A 21,648-nucleotide genomic window follows, 5' to 3' on the forward strand; every position below is an offset into this window, starting at 1 on the left:
ACATGCCAGAGACAGAAAACAAAATTTAAAGATGGTTAAACACCAAAGTGTGGGCACTGCTTTGGCTGCGGGGGGGGGGGGGGGGGGGGCAACTTCATATGCAAGTGAGGAACATTCCCTAGGGATGGTGGTGAAGGCAGTCTCTGAAATTGCTCATTCCAGAAGGCTGCAGAAAGAGACTTGCACCGCCTCATCTAGGTCTGTGCTGCTCAGGGCTGGCACTCCAGTGGTGCTATGGTGCAGGTGGCCCTCCTGGGCCTTTTAGGAGGTCCACATGCATTGTGCGCGGGCCCAGAGGAGTGAGATGCTCTCTCCCACATTGTATGTGGGAAACGTATTTATACGTTTTACGTTGACTGGTAGTAGAGCACGGGATAAAAACTACCCGCAAACAATGTGTTTACTGTAATCAAATTCTAAGGTATTTGTTTCTGCAGCATTTCCTTTCCATTCCTTCTTTAAATTCTGGGACCTGGAATGTGTCTTGACCCACCATTTCTCCAACAGCAAGCCATCTCCCCAACCCTGTCTTCACTACCCTGCCTCTACCAACATTTGCTTTCCCCCTGGACCCCAACGTCTTTTTGTGGAGGGTGAAGGGACTATGGTGCAGGAAGGGGATTTTTTGCACAAAGAAACTCAAACTTTTCATTACAGTAAACTCGGAAAATATAAGGGAAAAATTCACCCCTAGATTACTGTTAACATCTAGTTTGTTTACCTCTGCTCATTTTCATAATTAGCGTGTCATGATGTCACTGTTCTCCTGCCCTTCCCACCACATTTCCACACCTGAAGAGCATTCTTATGTGGTCTAGTTATTTTCTCTTACAGTAAAGAACACTCTAAGGAAATTGCTGTATCCATCCTGTCTAGTCACTAACAAAGACATGGTATGTTGTTTTTCTTTCTCAATGTAGAGAAGTCATTCAGAATTCAAAAGAAGTTCTGCGATTATTGCAAGAAAAAAACCCTGCCTTTAAGCCGGTTCTTGCCATTATTCAGGTAAGCTGAGAGTGGTGGCCCTGTCCTGCTACTTTAGAATGCCTTTCGATTTTGAAGATAATTGTATACAAAAGATCAGCTGCATTTCTTGTCACAGAAGTGCCATTTGAGCTTAATGATGGGAAGAGAAGGCTCAGCTGAAACTGCTCTCATTTCCCTTCCTTTGGTCATTTTGCTTCCATGGGGCTCCAGGTTAGGTACTGCTCTGCTTGAGCAACTCTCTGTGAGTCTTTCTCTTTGGTGCGGGTAGCTTCCAGAGGTCAGGAGGCAGGTGCTCACATAGGTTCCATTACACAGGATTCATTGTGGCCCACTCATAAATGTTTATCACGTGTGATTCGAAGATGATAGGGGAAAAAAGTTCCCCTTTGTTTCCGTGGAAGACAGATGGCTTGCTGAGACATGGTATCGGGTAATCTTACTACTAAGTCTTTGAAAGCCTGCCATAAGTACAAAGGGCCAAAAGTCATTGCATGTCAGAAGTACTTCCACATTCCATGTGCATTCTATGTGCCTTGGGCCCCTTTGTGTCCAAGTGCAGTTGGCACTGTTTGCCATCCTGTTGGCACACCCATGTGATGACAGGTGCAGGGAAATAATGAGCTGAGCCAAGCCTGTAAACCAACACAGCACTGCAGTTGGACTGCTACTGTCGTTTTTGGCATGCACTTTATATGTCAAAATAGCAGTGTCGAGTTCCATCAGCGCTGTCATTTTCGAGATGAGAGCTATGCTCAGATCACTCGCATTCCTTGCGGTCTGTCTCTACGTGGCCCACAGAGATAGGCCCCTAAGAAGAGTAGAAAGTAAAGTGGGTCGGGAGCCTGGGCCTCCTGGGACGACTCTGCTTTCCACCTCCCGGCAGGTCATCTAACCCGTCTTCGGTGTCCTTGTTTAGAAAGGGATGCCTGAGAAACAGTTAGGTTAATAGCAGCCATCAGTCTCCTTTTATGAGCAGTAAGGTTCTCTCTGCGCAAGTTCCTTGTCATCTTTGTAGTCGGATCGCTAGAATCACCAGATCAGGCTCTTGTTCTGTGCCTTTTCACAATGTTTCTCTGTTCCCCTCTCCTAAGGCAAGTGATGACAACTTGATGCAGGAAGTCAACCAGAATTTGGCAGAGGAGGTAAGAACTGTTGCTTTTCAAAAGTTCACGATGATTTTCTTGATGGTACACGCACGCAGTAACAAAATAACCTCATGTTGCCGTTTCAGGCCGGCCTGAACATCGCTCACATTTGCCTTCCTCCGGAGAGCGGCGAGGACGAGGTAATTGCAGCCCTTGAGCCCGCGCGTCCTCCCCACCTCAGACCTGGGAGACCCATTGGCCTCTTAGTTGTGATCGGAACAGACGGAGCCTTTCCCTGTGGCTGGGCTTACGGGGGGGAAGGGTGCGCTCTCCCCTTCGGCGTAAATGCCCCATGATCTTGTCCCTTACTGCACATTTCCGTGGAGGACACGGGCTAGTGTGAGGAGACTGCGGGTACGTTTCTTCGGGGTAGCCGCAGGGTCACCCGGTAGGAATCATCTGAAGGCTAGTTCTGGGTTTGCTCTGTCCTGACAAGTCTTTGCCCGTGAGCCCTTTGGCTTCCCTGGATCACAGGGAAGCCAAACTGATGATAAAGGTGCCTAACTGATGATAAAGGAACAAGACGAGGTCACCGTCAGGGTCCCCTCCAGGCTGACATTCTGTGAGTGCCGCTGCGGCAGCTGGTGAGAACCCCCAGAGCATCCTTCCGCTGCTGCTGCGTGTGACTTAGTGGGTCCTGCCAGCGCCGCGCGACAGCCTTCGCACGTGTCCTCCGGCGCCTGGCAGGAGCGCCCACCCCATAAGTCGCCGTGCGGAAACTGGGCTCCGGCCGTGGGTTCCGGGCCCTTCCCTGGCAGCTTTCCTTCCTGCCGTGGTAATTGTGGGCAGTCGAGATTTAGTGACTGCCAGTGACAGTAAGCCGCAAACAGCTGAGTCTGAAATAACGCAGAAGCTCATTTTTCTTGTACATGAATGGAGCTGAGAGGCAGGCAGGCAGGCAGGCCCGGGCTGGTGCGCTGGCATCGCGAACTCGCTGCGCACGCGCTCCTTCCGCCCTGCTGCTCCGCCATCTTAGTGGTGCTACGTCATACGTCACCGCCAAGATGGCGGACTCGGCGCCAACGTCACTTCCGCGTTCCAGCCGCGTCCGATAAAAAGGAAATCCGGACGCAGGAAGGAGAGACGGCATCAGAGAGCAGGATAATGCGCAGAAAAGGTGGTCACAGTAGGGGCGGCTCTCTGGCGGTAAGACGCGAACGCCTCTGAGAATGAGCGAAAGGGGTTTTCTTTCTTCTTATTTTTTAGCCACAGTTTATACTGAATACTGTTCCGCACCAGTTTCAGATGTACAGCAAGACTGACAGGCGCGCGCTCCGCCGAGGGGCGGTGTGCCCCCCCCCCCCGCCCCAGGCACCCACTGGCCCGAACCCCATTATCTTGGCGTTACTGACTCTCTTTTCCACGCTGCAGTCCGCGTCTCTGCGGCTATTCTGCAACTACCAGGTGTCCAGAATTTATAAAGAACCCAGACAACGTAACCCCAGGAGAACAAACAACCTAGTGGAAAGGCGGGCAGAACGCCTGAGTGGACACTTCCCCGAGGACGTACAGGTGGCCCGCGGACGTGAGGGAATTGCTCAGCGTTGCTAACCAGCGCAGACAGGAACAGGGGTTTTCTTTTCTAGGGAAGGGCAGAGGAGCCTAGAAAGAACCCGGTGGGAGAAAGTGGGGTGAAAGGGCGGCTTGGTGAGAGACCGGAGAATGTTCCACCCGAGTCCGGCCTGCTCTCAGAAGGGGCTGTCTGCTAACCCAGGGCAGGCCAACGGGTAGGAACCTGGGGGGGGGGGGGGGGGAGAGAAGCTTGCCCGGAGTCTGACCAGCAGGCGTTTGGTTCTGATGGATCAGTGGGGATGAATAGTTAAGATAATTAGAGTCAAAATATGGCGATTTGTAGGGTCTGTGTCTGGCCTTGTCCTAGACAGATAAGGGAATATCAGTGAGAATTTATTCTTTGCAGTACACAGAGGGTGGGGTGATTTCTTAACCGTCCCTGTTTTCCAGGATCATAGGACTCGGTTCAACAAGATCTTACTTATCGCCAGCAAGTTAAAGGAAGGCGAAAGACAGGCCCCCTACCTCTTCCCTTCAAGGACCTTTCCCGAAAGTCACCCTTCTGCTTTCATTCCCTTGGCCTGAACCTAATTGCTTGGCCACATGCAGGGGAGATTGGGAAATGTAGTCTTTACACCAGGTGGCCTTAAATCATTTATTATCACACCTAAAAATCAAGAGTATTCTAAGTAAGAAAGGAAACCGGGTATTGGGCAGATAGTTTCTGCCACACTTGTCATTGTATTATTACAAATATTGATATCTCTTGAACCAGTATTAACAAAATGCAGAGAAATACATTGTCCATTTGTAGAAAGATACCCACTGTCTGCAGTAGAATCTGCATTTCTTTAGGTGGTTTTACCACTGGTGTTGATAGCCCTTGACTTTTATTTTTTTTCCCTTATTTTTTGACAAGGAGTCATTTATACCCTATTTTTCTTTGAAATTCTGATAATTTGTGTGGTGGTGGTATTATGTTGGAAAAGAGTAAGGATCTTAATTTATTAAGATTTTGTTGTTGCTTCTATCACATCCTAGTTACAGGTAACCATAGTGCCCTCACTTCATTCTGGACTCTGCTTAGATGTTACCCCCTCTGACAAGTCCCCACCTGACATCACTGTATTAGCCCTTTATCCTGCTTAACATGCTTTGTTTTTCTTACATTATTTACCACTTCAAAAGATTATAGTATTATTATTGGTCTCATCTTCTCCACTGTAAGCTCTGTGAAGGCAGGAATTTTGTTTACAGCTCTATTTCCTTTACTTAGAACTGGTCAAAGTAGGTGCTCAAAACACTCATCAGATGTTGAATAAATGAGTGAATTAGGAAATTTCTTTCTGAATTTTATATATCAAATAACTTTTTCTTCTCTTACCATAGTGAATTCTGCTAGACAGTGAAACAAACATGGTAAACCACTTCCTAGTAAGACCCATATCCATGGGCTAGTATCTTTTACTTATGGACAGTGTATGAAGTGAAATGAATCATTTCTCTCCTGGCATAAAGTAAAGATAATGGAGAGTACAGAGTATTGCTTAGTCATACCTAGCCATTCATTAGCTAGCACATGAGTGTCCCAAACTGTACTGTAGTCTTTTTCATAAACACTGAATTATTTTAGTGTTTCCTGTAGAAAAGGAGATATCTATGCTTAGAGTTTATTTATCATAAGCCTTTGGAAATGCTTTCTATGTGCTGTTCAGGTCCAGAGAACATGAGAGCCTGAGTGACGACTTCTTGGATGTCATGAGTAGTAAGCTTTTGTTGAACACACTGTGTTTGAAACAGGCTTGGCTGGGCCAGGTGGAATGCTTGATCCATGCTTCCTGGCCTCCCTGGAAGTTGGCAGTCTGCTTGGCTCACATGTGATTGTTGACAGCAAGTTGTCTTTGCCTATCTAAACTTTGCTAACTGTTGAGCTTTGGTTTTGTTCTGTTCCCTTCTGTTTTGGCTGAGAGCAGAGTGATAAGAACGACTGAGAAGCCACTAAAAAATGTAGTCAGGCTTTTTCTTGAGCATTTCTAAACATAGTGAAAAGAGAAAATAGACTTCTTCATTGTGCTTTACACCAAGTCTTCAACAAGGAGTAAAAAAGAAATTATAATCGATGCATTTTTATGAATCTAATTTTTATATAAAGCTGCTTTTGTTAGGGCTTATTTTGACAAAACAGGTTTTAGTTGTTTTTCCTTTTTAGATTATAGATGAAATCTTGAAGATTAATGAAGACACGAGAGTTCATGGCCTTGCCCTTCAAATCTCTGAGAACTCATTTAGCAACAAAGTCCTCAATGCCCTGAAGCCAGAAAAAGATGTGGATGGGTAAGAAAATATGAAAGAAAACAATCAATTCTAATTGCTAACTAAATGAGTTTTTTACTGTGATTTTTATTCCACTGTTTCAACCATGTCAGTAATTAAGAAAGGAAGGAAATCACTTTAATATTTAACATCATTTAAATATCATATAGTATTTGGAGAGTTTGGGGGCCTCTGAAATTTAGTGTAAGAAACTTATCTGTTTTAAAAAACACACTTGCCCTTTTGTAGTGCAGATTCACAACACCCGAGGTCATCCTGACTCATAGGGACCACAGCAAAGTGTCCTGAGGGGCTACTCTAAGAAACTAATGGCTTTTATTCCTCCCACTCTTGAATTTATATTTGATTTTTAATACGTATACCTACCCCAAACTGACTTGGATGTTATTGCGGATTAATCCACGTAAATTACAGATGAGTGAGTTTTGACCAGTTTTGACTGCTGGTTGCCTTATTTTTGATTTCAGAGTAACAGATGTAAACCTGGGGAAGTTGGTGCGTGGGGATGCCCATGAATGTTTTATTTCACCTGTGGCGAGAGCTGTAATTGAACTTCTTGAAAAGTCAGGTATGATGCTCCTGCAGAAATGCTGCTGTTTTCTATTTACTGGTATTTACATTATTTTTAAATAAGATTTGTTTCTAGGATGTCAAGATTCTAATTGAAACATGGAAGTGTGGTAATTCAGTGTCAGCTTTATTTATATCATTTTTTTGAGAGATGAGTGACTATGGGAGATTTTTTTAAATAAGATTAACTGTATTGCTATTTAAAAGAGAAATCAGTAAAGATAACCTGTTTTAAACAAATTCTCAACTTCTCTCATGAAAACAGTCAAAATAACCGCAATGAAAAATGTGTCAGGTTTTAACTTCTCAAATCAGTCAATATGTATACCTATAAAAGACATATTTGAGGTTTAAATGAGGAAGCTGTTAGATATAGTTTAGGGTATAAAAAGCTAGGTTGGGATTTGTCATAAGCAACATCTCTGAGGAATCAGCATTTAATTTCCCTCATTCTTCTCTTGATCTTGCATTTTTATGTCTGGGACACAGACATGAATAATTTCTTTTTCTTGGTTATTAAATTTAATGAGTAAATTATTGCTGCTGTCTTCTATATTTAAGGACTTTCTTCTAGCTGAGTTCATAAAAATTCAGCTAACTAAATTTTTCCCTACTACAGCTTGAGTAAAAAATAGGCACATGTCCCCGCCTCTCACCTTAACAAGCAACAGTCACACAAAACTTCCAAAATACGTACCAAAGTTCAGTTGGAAAAATAACTTTCAGGATAACACCTTTAGGACATTAGCCATTAAGCTCAAGTCTGAGATAGTTCACATAGACAGTGGTTTTCATCCCATAGATTATCGGGATGATGATTCTTGGTCTCTCTGCCATCAATTTGCAACGGAAGGGTCAATTATGGCTCAGTCATTGTAGGCTGGTGCTCAGAGGGCCAAGTTTCAGAACATTATTTCTTACATTAAAGCTGTATGGTAGGAAGGCTCTGACGTTTGGATTGTAATACTGATTTCCATTTTGTGGGCAGGTGTCAGCTTAGATGGAAAGAAGATCTTGGTAGTAGGGGCCCATGGGTCTTTGGAAGCCACCCTACAATGCCTGTTCCAGAGAAAAGGGTCCATGACAATGAGCTCCCAGTGGAAAACGCCTCAGCTTCAAAGCAAGGTGAGCATCATACCTATTGGAAACAGAACCTTAAATACTTATAGTAGAAAGGAGAAGGGCTGGAAATGTATAGGCTAAATATTTAATGTAAGAAGTTAGAGAAGGAACAGCAGAGAATCTCAAAGGATGGGAACAGTAAAGAACAAAGATGAATGAAACAGAAAACTATAAATGAGAGGTTATCAACAAAGCCAGAAGTTGGTTCTTGGAAAAGCCTAGCACAGTAGACATACCATTAGCCAAAACAGATAAAAAGAACACCAGCAGCATTAGGAGTGAACAACGGTGGTTTAACATCAGAAAATCTGTTACTGTAATTCACCAACCACACCGTCAGATTGAAAACTATACTCTTACCATATAGGTGAAGAAAAATTTGATAAAATCTAGTATCCTTTATAGTATTTTTTCAGAAAACCTCTTAGACTAGGAATTTAAAGGAATTCCTTAATTCGATAAAATATCTAGAAAAAGAGCAAGTACCTCATTTAATAGTGAAATATTAAAAGCATTTTTTAAAACTAGCAAAGACAAAGGGTACCTGTTATCAGTACTCCTAATCAGCACTATATAGGAATTCCCAGATAAGCTGTTGTAGAAAGAAAGAAAATTTATAATGATTGGAAGGCAAGACATCCAACTGTTTTTAATCCTAGATACAGTTTTCTACATAAGAAGCCCAAAAGAATCTGTTAAAAACTATAACACTTAATAAGAGTTCACCTGGGTTCTTGGATATAAAATGAACTTGCAAAACCCACTTGGGCTTCTAAATAGTACACCCACAGTTAGAAAATATTTTTTAAAAATGCAATTTCTAATAATAATGAGAATATAAGGGAATAATTTAACAAAAGTTATTTCTGAACTTTTGAAAGAATTTATACAATTTTGATGAAACTCATTAAGAAGGCCAAATAAAAGCATGGATAAGAAGACTCACTATTTTCAAGACACTACTTCTCCCCAAATTAATCTATAAATTTGAGTCAAAATTCCGACCTATATTGTTTTGTAGAATTTGACGAGCTGATTCTAAAATTTATATGGAAGCACAAGGACAAAGACAATATTGAAAGAAAACTAGAGGACTTTTTAAAACTACATTCACGGCAAGACAGAGCAGAAGGATAAATTTTGTTTCACAAACACCACTTCTATAAGGTCTAAAAGCAATACTAATTAGTATATATTTTCAGGGCTACGTATATATAAAGTAAAAATATGAAGAAATGAATTGGGAAGTATGAACCAAATCAGGAAAACCATTTACAGGGACTGTAAATGGAAAGGAGACCTGAGAATCTTCACTTGTATTGCTCATGCCTTTTTTTAAATCTGGACAATGAGTGGGGTATCCAGGTTTGTTATATTATTTTTCTAAAGTTTCATGTCTTAAATAGTTAATACATTCTTTAATTTCAAAAAATTACAATGCATTTCACAAATGTCAAGCAAAGTAAAGTTAAAAGCACATTAAGTACTGTAAATTAGCACATGTTCCTCATGTTGCTGCATGAGAATGTAAACAAGCAAGTTGTAGCCCTGCTGGGGGAAGGCTGACATCCCCTCTGAGACGGAGAATGTTTGAGTGGGCGGTGGATCAAACCTATTTCTTGTTTTAAGACAGCTCAGGAATTTGGTCTTGCAATTAAACTCAAACCAGTGTGTATTTTAGTGGTCACCACAAGGTGGCAGCCTATTCAAGAAAATGCGAGGTCAGTGTTTTGTCATGTAGAGCCCTGGATTTTTTATTTGAAGCGTAGTGGAGAGGAAAATAAACCTTGCCCTGAACTAACAGCTGTGGTGAAAGAGAGAAATGCCTTCATTGGCAACTGAGTGTTTTCACAGCTGTCACAGATACTTTTGCTAGTTGTCTCTGTATTGTTGAAAAACAAAGACATCTTTTAAAGTACTTTTTTATTATGGAAATAAATCACCTAACTTCTCTGGGATAAATCTCATTCTGACTTTGAGAACGATTAAGTAGCTTTGCTCTCTAGAGAATCTAGAAGTTGGGTAACATTTCTGTTTTCATAAATCCAAGAAGGTTCTCTCTAATGACTCATGTTGCACACATATTTTGTTTTCTAAGGCCCTGGTACTTATAACAGCACCACCGTGAATCTTAGAGCCTGTTAACTGTCACTCTTTTTATTACTTTACCTGTTTTTGAAGTTTATTTGGTGTCTGGTATTTGGCCCCATCTACCTGGCCTACTTGTGTGACAGGCGCCCATCCCACCTCAAAATAAAGCCTGCATCTTCCCATTTTTCATGCTAGTATTTAGTACGTCACCAGCCACTTACCTTCCCACCCATATGTCTCCATAGCTCTGTATGACCTTTGCCTTTATTTCTATATATTGCTGGGCCTTGTTTCAGGAGGTCAGTAGTCCCTCTGCAGACCACAGTCAAAGGGTGGCAGTTAATGTGGTACATAGAGCCCCTGGGCACAGGTTAATGTCCTAGGGCACCCAAGTGGGGCAGGCCGTGCCCACTCTTGCCACATCCTTGGGAAAACATCACTGTTGAAAACATCGAATGTATAAATTTAACAACTGATTGGGATTTTTTGCCTTCTAATTTCATTGACCACCAGTAACAGTGCATTTTAAGATCCTTGTCCATTTAGCTTCTCAGTATCAGCAGTGATGTGGTGGGGAAAGAAAAGGGCAAGCAAAGGCCTGTGGCTGTTAGGTCAAAGGGAATTACCTTTGAAAAGCTTTTCTCACGTGTTTGTTTGTACCTGGCATGGAACAAGAATCCCTGTTAGCTGTCTGGTTAGGGATTTCCAAAGCCAAGGGCATGAGGGGTTTCTGAGTTGGGTTTGCCATGTAACACTAGAGTCCTATCTACCTCCTCCTAAACTCCATATAGCCTTTCAAGTTTGGGATGACCTCCAGTTAATTGCAGCTTGCTGCAACCAGTAGGAACTGCCTTCAAAGGTTTGGGGTCAGGCACAACATGTGTGTCCTCAATGAGCAGTAGAACGTAGGCTTCGGTGACAAACAGGTCGGAGTTCAAGCCTTGGCCGTTGCTTAACTTCTGTGAATTCGTCTCCTCCTGTGTAGAATTGGGATCATGACACTCCTACCTCAATGGGCTGCTTTGAGAATTCAATAATTGTGTAAGTTTGCTCAGCACAGCCCTTGGCACCTATTAATATTCACATTAACTGCTTGACTGCTGTTAATAGTAAGTCAGGGAAGACATTGGCAAGTCTCCATATAGATGTGTAATTGATCCAGGATGTAGGAAGGCAGGTGGCTCAATCAAATCATAAGGAGATAAACCCCAACTGGACCCAGAATCCCTCATTCAAAGCCTGGTGTACATACTTCCACTGCATGGCTGGGGGGAAGGAGAGAGTCACTCTGTCTGTGAGGTTTCCAGCAGTATATGGAAGCCAAGGGAACTAAACCAAAGCCAAACTAAAAGACAGTGTCTAAGAAAGAGTGGGTGCCTAGCTTCCGCAAGGCCCAGCTCCCCCTCTGGTCCCTCTGCCTTCCCGTGATTCCTCTGTTACTCAGAAGCCACTTTATTTTACCTCGTATCTGCTGGGGATTTCTGGTTTACCAGTTATTCCTTCCAGGTCCTACAATGTTGAGGAACAGTTACATCGAGTTAGTTTAATAGAAACAGATCCTTTGTCTATCAGCCTGCCTAAATCTAAGGTTATTCTTTGGATACCAATGATGCATAAAATCTTCATGGAGCCTGAGTGTGAGGAATTGAGGTTTGTCTTTTAGAGTTCTACAGAACACAGTAAATTTCTGTATTTGGTAGCTTTATAGTTTATGCCCATCTGAATGTATCATTGAAAACTAAGAATCAGTTTCCTGCTTTGTGTCTGAACTTTGAGATGCCTTACGCATTTATTGGGGGGAGGGGGGATGTCTGGGCATTTGTCCAAATTAGCCCCAAGCTGTGGATCATCAGATGTCTGTGAGCAGAGCACTGAGCTGATGCTTTTGCTGAGGGCTAAGGAATAACTAACTTCCTCCAGCCCCACCCTCAGCTTTCCCGGCCCCTGGAGTGGAGTGACCCCAGTGTGGAAACAGGGCAGAGCCATCACTCAGAATTGTCCTAGATTTGGAGATAACCTCTTCCTCATCCTCATGAGTTGTTCACCCTGATGCCAGAAGCAATCCAAGGTGAGAGACTGTTCCACATTTAGTCCTTAGGAGGCAGAGTGGTACCTCTCCAGGGAGGAGGGTGACAGGCACCCCAGGGCTCTGTGCAGTGCCTGCTCACTCTCCTAGCTGAGAGCCGTTTCTGCATCTGTGTTAGACACAGCTGGACCACGATGCGAGCAGCCTCCAGCTGTGACGAATCACGTCAGTCCCAGCTGCGCATATGAGAAATAACCTAGAAATAAGAGAAGTGTTTTATTTTGTTTTTCTCAGAGGCTCTCATTTCTCCTCCTGAGCACAGAGACCCTCAAAACTAGAACTAACAGAAGAAAGAAAAAGTACAGGTCTTTCATATTTACAGAATCAAAGTATGTTTTTGTGTGTTTTTTTTGAGCAAAGCTTAATTGTCACAAAGTCATTCTCAGTTTAAATTCAGAGCATAGCATAGCTTATAAAAGGCTTTTAAAAGTGAATTTTAAAATTCTAAACATGAAATCTTTTCCAAGATTGGGAGGGGGCAAAAACCCTAGCTTTTAAACAACTAGATTAGTGAGTTGCATGATAATTCTTTTACATATGTATTTATAATTTTTAATGCATTTGTCTTTTAAATCCTGGAGAAAAATAAAAAGTGTAGCTGTAAACCAAAAATACAGTAACAACTGGCTTTCCTGGACATCTTTTTTTCTTCATATGTCTTGGAGTCACTGTCTAGTTTCCTTTCATTTTAAGCTGCAGAAATCCCTTTCACATTTCTTATAGGGCAGATCTAGTGATAGTGCACTCCCTCAGCTTTTATTAATATGCAGATGAGTTAATTTCGTCCTCATATTTTTGAAATATATTTTTAGTGGATATAGAATTCTTGGTTGACAGATTTTTTTTTTTCCCCTTCCAGCACTGTAAATATGTCGTTCCACTGTCTTCTGGCCTTTAAGGTTTCTGATGAGCAGGATAATTTTTTTAACAGGAGAAGCTACACTTACACCAGTAACATATTATAATGGCAATAATGGTGACTAACACTGATCAAGTTAGTGGTTACTGTGAACAAGGTACTATCCGTTACTTATGTTTTCTCACTGATTCCACACAGTCATCCTATTAGGCAGGACTCTTTGTTCTTCCCATGTCACAGATGAGGAAATAGGCTCAGAGAAGTAAAGAGACTCCAAATATCTACAATTTTAAAATGATGGAGGTAGCACTATAACCTATGTTTTTAGTCACTGTCCCATTTCAGCTCTTACTCCAGATAATCACATCAAGTCTAATTGTTAATCTCTAAAACTCAGAAGTACCTCACAGCTTAGATGGGGAACATCAGAGAGACCAAGGCCCAAGACATTAGACTTGTGTTGAGTTCACTGCTATTTTATGCCAACAATTAATAATCCCACAGACTCCCTTTTAAGAGAAGGGTGCTGCTCCCTCCCTGAGACCTGGGCTTGTCACCACCCCTCCGGGCTTACTCATCAGAGGGTAAGTGTCGACCTTAGTAAGAGCGGGGGGGGGGGGGGGGGGGGGGGGGGCACCCTGGTCAGAGCTGCAGACACGCAGGATAGCATCATTGTTATGGGTGTGGGGGGAAATAACCCCTGACACGGGGACACCACAGATCTTGTGCCAAGCTGATACCAAGGTTACTCTGTAATGTGTGATTAGGTGACCTAAGTAGTATAGGCCCCTGTGCTCTTTGATGGGTTCTTGAATACTGTATTCAAGGAGTGCAGGTGCCTTTGGATGTCAGCTCTCATTTATTTCACTGTTGCCTCTACCTGATCAGTGCCTTACTTATTAACACCACCAAAGGGGATAAATAGAGCATTTGTAAAAGCTCCCAAATCAAGCCAGTTATATTTAGCAATGTTCTGAAAAGGATTTGTGAGAGAATCTGTTGAAACTAATGGGCATGTGATCATGTAAAGCCCCAGGTCTGGTAGTCTTAGATGATCTCAGATGTACATTGCACAAACAGACGGGGGGCTCTAGGCTGTTTCCTCAGAGAACAGGCTGGTTACGTCACCCCCAGTACCCCTATGTATCCTCCTGCCCCCCTTTCTATACTGTCAACGGAACCTGGCTTCATTGTTCACCCTTCTCCATTGTTAGTGCTTTTGAAGGGTAATGAACTGGAATACCTTAATTCACAAGGTTTTAAATATAATCTGTAACAATAATGCACCTTCATTTGTGTAAAGATTTTGTTTTCATTGCCTTTTCATGTATTATCTCATTAATTTACAAAAACACTTGAAAACCAGGTGCTATGCAGGGTGCCTTGTCCCTGGTCATCAATGAAAAGGAGCAGAGCCTGGGCTGGAATCCAGATCTCATGACTCCACCCAGAGTCCTCTTCCCACCCCACCTCAATCCTCTCTGTCAAGTGCAGTGTCCTCACTTTTCAGCGGAGACAACTGAGGCCTCAAGAGTTACTCAAAGGAAGTGGAATGCAGAAATCTTGGTGTGTGATCCAAGGTTCAGGACTGAGAACATAAATGTGTCAGGAATGCAAAGCTCATTTCCAGCAGCTGCGTCCATTTGCATCAACGTGAGCGTGCTGTAGACATTGAAGCGTGTGGTTAGGGGTGTAAACGTAAATTGTGAGGCGGTACGGCCTGCCTCTGTGGCGCGGGGCTCACTTAGTGTTGCTCTTGGGCATGTCCTCATCTTTGTGCTACGTGATTCTGAGTCTTTGTCATATCATATTCCCTCTCAACACACACGCACACACACATTGTCTGTCTTTCAGCCCGACTTTTTAATTTTATTTCCTAGAGTGTGAGGAAGGGAATTGTGTTTGACGAATCATTCAGAGTATGTCCATTACTAGACCGGAGGTTGCATTTTCTTTTTATCATCTGTCGTTACTTAGGTGAGTGTCGAGGTCACTTGAAGAGGGATTAACTATCTTTATCGTTTTAGGCACAACTGAGTATCTTTGATATTCTCTTTTCATACACTGAGCAGTAAATACACTGAATGGTGATGTAAGAGTTGAACTTAGGAACGTTTAGACAAAGGAAGGTCATTTATTAGCCTTGGGGGGGAAATTTGGTAGATAAGTGCTGCAATCACAATCCCTCGTTGTCCACTTGGCTCGTAGTCGTTCTGATTTATGAAATAACCATAAAGCAGGTCTTAATTTCAGAGGCCAGTAATCTGTTCTGCTGATCATGGAGGAGAGTGGAAAAAAGAAACATACCCAGTTCCTGAAAGGAAAATTCTCCCAAGATGAGATCACTTGGTGCGCATGAATTGGGGGAATTAGCTTTTACTGAAATTGTCATTCTCGTATCTTGCCAAAGTATTGCAACATCTGAATGAAAGTGGTTTGACATCCTTGTTTTAGAGTACTTCCACAACTATTTTAACATTTCTACTTGACAGTGTGCTTAATATTTCAGGAAAATGTGGATATTGACCATAGGTACAAATCAGTAATCCTATGGTAGATGTTCGTTTAACTCAAATGAAAACTTAGACATTCTGAGTTAGAATAATTTATGTATGAACAAGGGCTCTGCTCATGAAAACTATGCCCAAATGAAGTCTGCATATGCGGAGAACACACTCCACGCAAATGGTGAGAATTTACCCAGCATGGTTGCCAATACCCATTTTAGTAGTAAAGTCTCTGAGAAATTCCTAATTGCCAAAAATGGATTTGTTTGCTTTTAGCTTGCTTGGCCATCACTCAGACCTGTCAACCACCCCTTTCCCCTTAGCCTGCCCTGAAACACAGTCTCCTGGGCTGCACCAGTGCATTGTTTTTCCTCTTATCACTTGAGAGGGGTCCTCCCCAGGGATGCCCTGAACCCCCGTTCTTCCCATTCTTCTTGCTTCCCGCAGAGCTTTTATCCAAGCTGCTGGTTTTAACTACATCTGTGTGTTGACGGATCTCAACCTGTGTCCCCCTCCTGCATGACCGTCCTCAGCTCCAGGCCCATGGCATCTGACTCCCTCCCAGCCGTCTCTTCTTTCATATTTCAGTATCGTGCCCCTTTGATCCCCATCTTCAACCCATTCCCCACCAGCTTTCAGAGTAATCTTCCTAAAACATGTCTGATGGTGTTAGGGCAACCAGAGAAAGAAGCCCCATCTGACAGCTACTAGTCTGTTACCAAGAAAAGTTCAGCAAATTTGGAAATGTGGCACTTACTTAAAAAAAAGTAACATTGCATTTAAAAAAGAAAAACACTGAACTTTTTAGGACTTTGCCATGAGATGGTCAAGGAACCTCCGTGCCACAAAAGATTTCAGGGACACTGTCGCTGCAAAGCAGTGGGAAGAATCTTGTGGATCATAATGGGACCTTTAAAGTCACTTAACTGCTTGCACAAACCACCACGTGTCCCCCTTCATTTGTTGAAAGTGAAAGAACAAGTGAGGGGCCACCTCCTTCAAGACCCCTCCCTGTACTTTCCCTTTGTGACAGCTGCCCGACTGACACACTGGGACTGATCGAGAATGCCTGTGTCTGTCCAGATGTTAAATACTGGTGAAACTTACTTTCCAAGCTGTGTGGGCAAGATAAGTAGGAACTGAGTGTTTGCTGGTTTCTTTTCCTGCAGCTGCAGCTCTAAACTCTGTAGGCAGGGGCTTTATTTTTAAATCCTCGGCGACCTCAGTGTCTATACCAAGTGGCACTGGGGAGGTGGCAGGTGAGTGAGTGCTCACTAAGGAAGCCTGGGTCGCTATCACTTCAGAGCCTGTCTGTGCTGGAGAAAGCACCTGTTGTTGATTTTTTAAAGTGCTGTTCTTCATTTCGAACTTAATTTTCTGAACTGTGCTGATAACATTGGAAGGATATAGAAATAGGTTTCATAGTCCCAGGTCATATCAACCACGATTTTTCAAAAATATCACTCAACGTTTTTTTTTTTTTAACCCATCCCAGGTTTTAGTTTACAGTGTATACAGTTCTCATACCTGAGGTTCTCAAATGTACGCTTTTGAAACATCGACAGCAGAAGGCAAATCCATATAGCCAAGGAGGGTGAGGCTGTACTCTCTATAGTTAAAATTTTTAAATGCATTTTGTTCGCTAATTGCAAAATTATGATGTTCCTTATAACTTCGCAAATCACATCTTTCCTCCCTCTCCATGTTCCCACACTTGCCCCCTCCCTTAAAAATCAATGCGTTGGAAGAAAAACATATTTCATGTTATCTACACTGTACACTCCTCTCACAGGCTCCCATATGCTCCGTGTTAAATGCTTGCATATCTGCGTCTTGCTATTGTTTTGACATTTCGTCTAATGCCTGGGGAGTGGGCGTTCTCTTTAAGCTGTTTCTACTCAATTCTCAGCAGAGAACACAGTATTTGGTTATGAGGTAAAGTTTCAAGCCAGGCTCTGGCCAGGGTCTTTCCCACTTGGGAGGAGGAAAGTAGGAGCTGTCAGGGAGATGATAATTCTCCTTGAATTTTAGCTCATTAAAATCTTCCCCAGTCCTCAGTGGGCTATTTATTGATTTAAGCATCTAGCACTTTTTCCTTCCAGAAAGAATTAGCAGCTATGATGTGATCAGTGCTAAGGGAGGAGACTTTTGTTCCTTTCTCTGTGGTGGGATAGACTGTCCCCCGGCTGCCTATTAGCACAGCCCACTCCAGAGTTGCCTTTGGGTCCGGAGTCGAGGGGTGGAAATGGGATTGCGGAGATTTATAGGTAATGAAAAGAACAGGTTGCATCAAAGACACCACGTTGTAGGAAACTGAGTGTTCTCAGGGGACTTGTGTGAACCTGTGATCCTTGGCTTTTTCCAAAATGAGCATTTCAGCCTTATACATATTAACTTTTTATAGATGTTTTCATGTGTTCTGTTTTTGCTGCTCTTGTGCATGAAAATAGAGAAAAATGGCCTTTCTTATCTTCGGGTCATTCTCAACAGCCTTGGACATTTGTGTTTCTCCTGAGCCTTACTGTAGTTGAATGCCTGTACCACAGGTACAGGTGAGTAAAGAAATGTGCTTTCTTATTCAGATGTGTAAAGTCCTCTTTCCATAAGAACACTTTTTCCCCCAAATATAACATCACCCAGAAGTCCACCTGCCTTTCAGGTCTGTCTGTAGAGAATGTGAGTGGCATTAACACACTAGATTGTTGGTAATACTGGCTTTAAGCATCTTAATTCAGTTTTGCATTGTAGTGGCCATAAGAAGAGAATGATTGCTTTAGTAGGGACTTGTCTTTTTAATGTAGTTCATACAGTTGATTCTCTGAGGCTCCATTTCAGTGAATTTGCTCTTCTCCCTGTGCATATATAAAGTATGGGACTGAACAGCAGCAGCAAGTGCTGTTTGGCTCATTAGTGGTGCTCAGTGAATGCTAATCCACTTTGTCCTATGTGCATGAGCAAATTGATCAGATGTTTCTGGGATGTTTCTCAGCCTTATCGGCTCTTTGAAAGGATAGGCACTTGAATTGTTATCATGCTCCACCTCTGTTGGGAACTTGGAGCTACCCTGGATGTTGGCCATTTTGTTCATAGACCAAGGAGGACTGTCATGGGTTTGCTTCCCCTCACTGCCATCTCTGGTCCCAAGAGGCCTGAGAGACCTTAGCTGAGAGTCTCTTGCCAGACAGTATCGCAGACTCTCAGGCAGGGGAGCTGGCTTAATCCTCCCCGAAATCTTCAACGATGAGCTTATCTGAGCTGAAACGTGGAGCACGTTTGTTTTCCGGTGGTTGAGGGGTGGTAGTGGCAGGGCATCGAAGTCTGTGGAAAGGATAATGGAGGAAGGGCCGTCGGTGTTGGAAAGTAAAGGGCAGGAGGCTTCCCTCTCTTAGTACCTCATAGAGGGTTCCAGGACTAGTGTATTAGGACAAACAGGACATATAATAGAGACACTTGCAATCTCTGAGCCTCAGTTTCCTGGTCTACTAAATCGGTATTGTAGCACCACCCTCTCATATTTGAGACAGTGAGAGATTGACAGCACCGAGTGGACATATGAAGGTGCAGCCACTTCCCCTCAAGGCTGTAAGATTCCTTCTCACCTCTGTCCCTCCTCATATGGATCTAGTTTCAGATCATCAGTTACTTCGTTGGTCCCAGGACAGGTGGACAGGTGGGCATTCTTTGGTTTAGCTCAGAGCCACATGCTTACCCTACCTCCAGACGTGACCTTCCTGCCAGACACATTCCTCCAGCACTGTGTTGTCAAACTCCGAACAGAACAGACATGAATGTGTTTTGTAGTAGTGGATGCATTCTTTCCTTTTCCTAAAAAAAAAAAAGAAAAAGCACAGTTTTTTAGGAGACTAACCAGGGCCTCAAGGAAAATGAGATTCTTTCTTGAGCTCTTGAAAATCCTTGCATAGATCTAGTAAAAGTTCCATATGGCTCTAATTTTGGTTGTGCAATTGTACAGACCCCTGTGCTGGTCACATCTTCAAGGGGCCTCAGTACATCAACTCCCATGTTCCTCCTAGGCCGCTGTGTGAGTCAGGATGCACCCACCCTGGTGTGCCTTCCCATCTCTGCCTTCCACTGGTGGTTTTTTTTGCCCCCCCCCCCTTTTCTTTATGTTGCAGTGAGTGGTGGAAACATGTAAATGAGCCCTAGCTGGTTTGCTCAGTGGTTATAGCACCAACCTGGGAACTGAAGGGTCCCAGGTTTGATTCTGACCAAGGGCATATACCTCGGTTGAAGACTTGATCCCCAGCCCCAGCTCATGCAGGAGGCAACCAATCTATGTGTCTCTCTCACATTGGTGTTTCTCTCTCTTCCACTCTTTTTGAAAACCAATGGAAAAAATATCCTCAGGTGAGGTTTAAAAAAAAACACATGTAAATGACAATAGTACAGGTAGCCCTTATGCTGAGTGACTGCCCTGAGGAAGGTTTTAAAGTTTCCTTTTCTTTCTAGGATATGATAGTCACATTCTGTTAACACTAACATTAGCTGTGTTGGTAAGTCAGCCCATGATTCTGTCCCTTTTGTCAGTGTGGAGTGACAGTCTGGAGCTGCGATTATCTATTGTCTTCAAATCATTTGATGTTGATCGTTAGTCGTGTGTTTATGCAATAGATTAAACCATACGTGGTGTTTCTCTCTCTTTCCAGCTACAAGAGGCTGACATTGTGGTGTTAGGCTCACCCAAGCCAGAAGAAATTCCCCTTTCTTGGATACAGCCAGGAACTATTGTTCTCAACTGTTCCCATGACTTACTCTCAGGTAAATGTGTTGAAGTAGGTGCTGGGCTTCTGATAAAAATAGTTGTGATTATTACAAGACATGTTACACTTATTCAAAAGGGTATGTTCCTGAAATGTTGGTCATTGTCAAATATGCGCACACCGGAGAGGAAACAGTGGGTGTGCCCACCTTTTGGGGTACTGATACGGCAGCCACATTGTCCAGGAAAGAGAAGCCAAGAAACCAAGTGCAGTGGCCGCCTCCCCCCTCCCCCCTTCTCCCATGGCCACCTCCAGTATCAAGCAGTAAAGTCAGTTGTGGCCTAAAGTGGATAACTTGCTCATGTTTGAGGTCAGCTATAAATACTGTTTTCTGCAGACTTTTAAAAAGCACCAGAATCCTTACTCCCAAAGAAATCTCAGCTAAACCTCAGCATAGATGAAAACTGTGGCCAGGAGTGGAGACCAGCCCTCATGACTTGATTTCCCCTTGTAGCAAACCCTCCAAAGGCACTTGAGAATGGTGCGAAAGTCTACATTAGAAACAGAGGCAGTGTTAGCGTTGTTGCTGATATTTGATGGTATTTTGCCCAGGGAACCAGGAATGCCCTGGACCACAGCAGGCCCACCCTTAGGGTGGCTCAAGCTGTTCCAGCACCAGGGCACCCAGCCAGGTACCATAGGAGCAGACCCACAGGAGGTACCCTTCTCTCACTCACAGAAAGATGCTCTGAGGCCAGGGAAGCTCTGGACCACACTCAGCCCTCCTCCTCAAGTCTCTGAGTAACATGTAGATGCAAAAGATACTGGCAAATGGAGGCAAAGGAACCCTCCTTCCTTGGTACCTTTGGCTCCAGACTTTAGCATGAAGTAGAGGGCTGTCCTGAGCAGGCTGGCAGACAGTGTTGTTTTTCCCCAAAGCTGGTCAGAACTTGGGGCCAAAGTGTGTGGGGGCCTCTGCCCTCTTCCACCTGCCAGTACCACTGGGAAACCTTAGAGAACAGTATCCAGAAGAAAATGAAGATAATTTCTGATCCAGTCACCTCGAGAGAACCGTTTCACTTTTTGTTTTGCATTTAAAATAAAGCATTCAGCTTTCTTTTATGGGATATTATAGAAGAAAAAGGAAAGGTGCTTTTATTTAAACTTAAGAACAAAAGAATTTTTAATAAACTTGTGATTGAATGAAGGTAGGGTTTTAAAATGAAATTTTTATACCCATCTTAATGGTACAAGGTTTCCCTATCCTCTCCCCCCTGTAAAAATATATGGGATATGCTGATTTACGATGAGGTAATTCTCTAAAGGCATTTTATTGAATACCTGATCTCTGGGGAGGTTTGTCTGTTCCCTGATACCCCAGAAGCAGTGCTCAGGAAACAGTCATACCTAACTTGTTGGATCTGTTCGCTCTTCTATGGCAAAAATCGTTTAGATTTAAAACAGAGACATGGCAATCTTCCGTTTTCTAGCTATAAGGATAACTAGGTTTTTTTATTATTAAAACAATTATTTCAAATGAAAGAAGTGGGCTGTGATTTTATAATGCTTTGCTTGCTAAAGCAAGACCATTTGTACCCCAAAATGAGGACTGACTTCCTGATGTACCAATGAGATAAAGGAGATACGGGTCTTATGTCTTGGGCCCAGAGAACAGTATTGAAACAGCAACTTCAGTTATATTTAGTGTGGAGTA

At 43.1% G+C, this 21,648-nt stretch overlaps 1 protein-coding gene across 1 annotated transcript in view; it reads left to right on the plus strand.

Annotated features, from left to right (window-relative positions):
* Positions 1-21,648, plus strand: part of MTHFD1L (methylenetetrahydrofolate dehydrogenase (NADP+ dependent) 1 like) — a 149,649-nt gene that overhangs the window by 4,498 nt on the left and 123,503 nt on the right. The window contains exons 2-8 of the mRNA XM_087817685.1: positions 921-1,005; positions 2,079-2,129; positions 2,219-2,272; positions 5,854-5,978; positions 6,446-6,546; positions 7,537-7,673; positions 19,881-19,992. Coding sequence (XP_087673811.1) covers positions 921-1,005; positions 2,079-2,129; positions 2,219-2,272; positions 5,854-5,978; positions 6,446-6,546; positions 7,537-7,673; positions 19,881-19,992 — 665 coding nt within the window. The remainder of the gene's footprint in view (positions 1-920; positions 1,006-2,078; positions 2,130-2,218; positions 2,273-5,853; positions 5,979-6,445; positions 6,547-7,536; positions 7,674-19,880; positions 19,993-21,648) is intronic.

The sequence above is a fragment of the Miniopterus natalensis genome, chromosome 5, assembly GCF_054644295.1.
Source record: "Miniopterus natalensis isolate mMinNat1 chromosome 5, mMinNat1.hap1, whole genome shotgun sequence".
NCBI lineage: Eukaryota > Metazoa > Chordata > Mammalia > Chiroptera > Miniopteridae > Miniopterus > Miniopterus natalensis.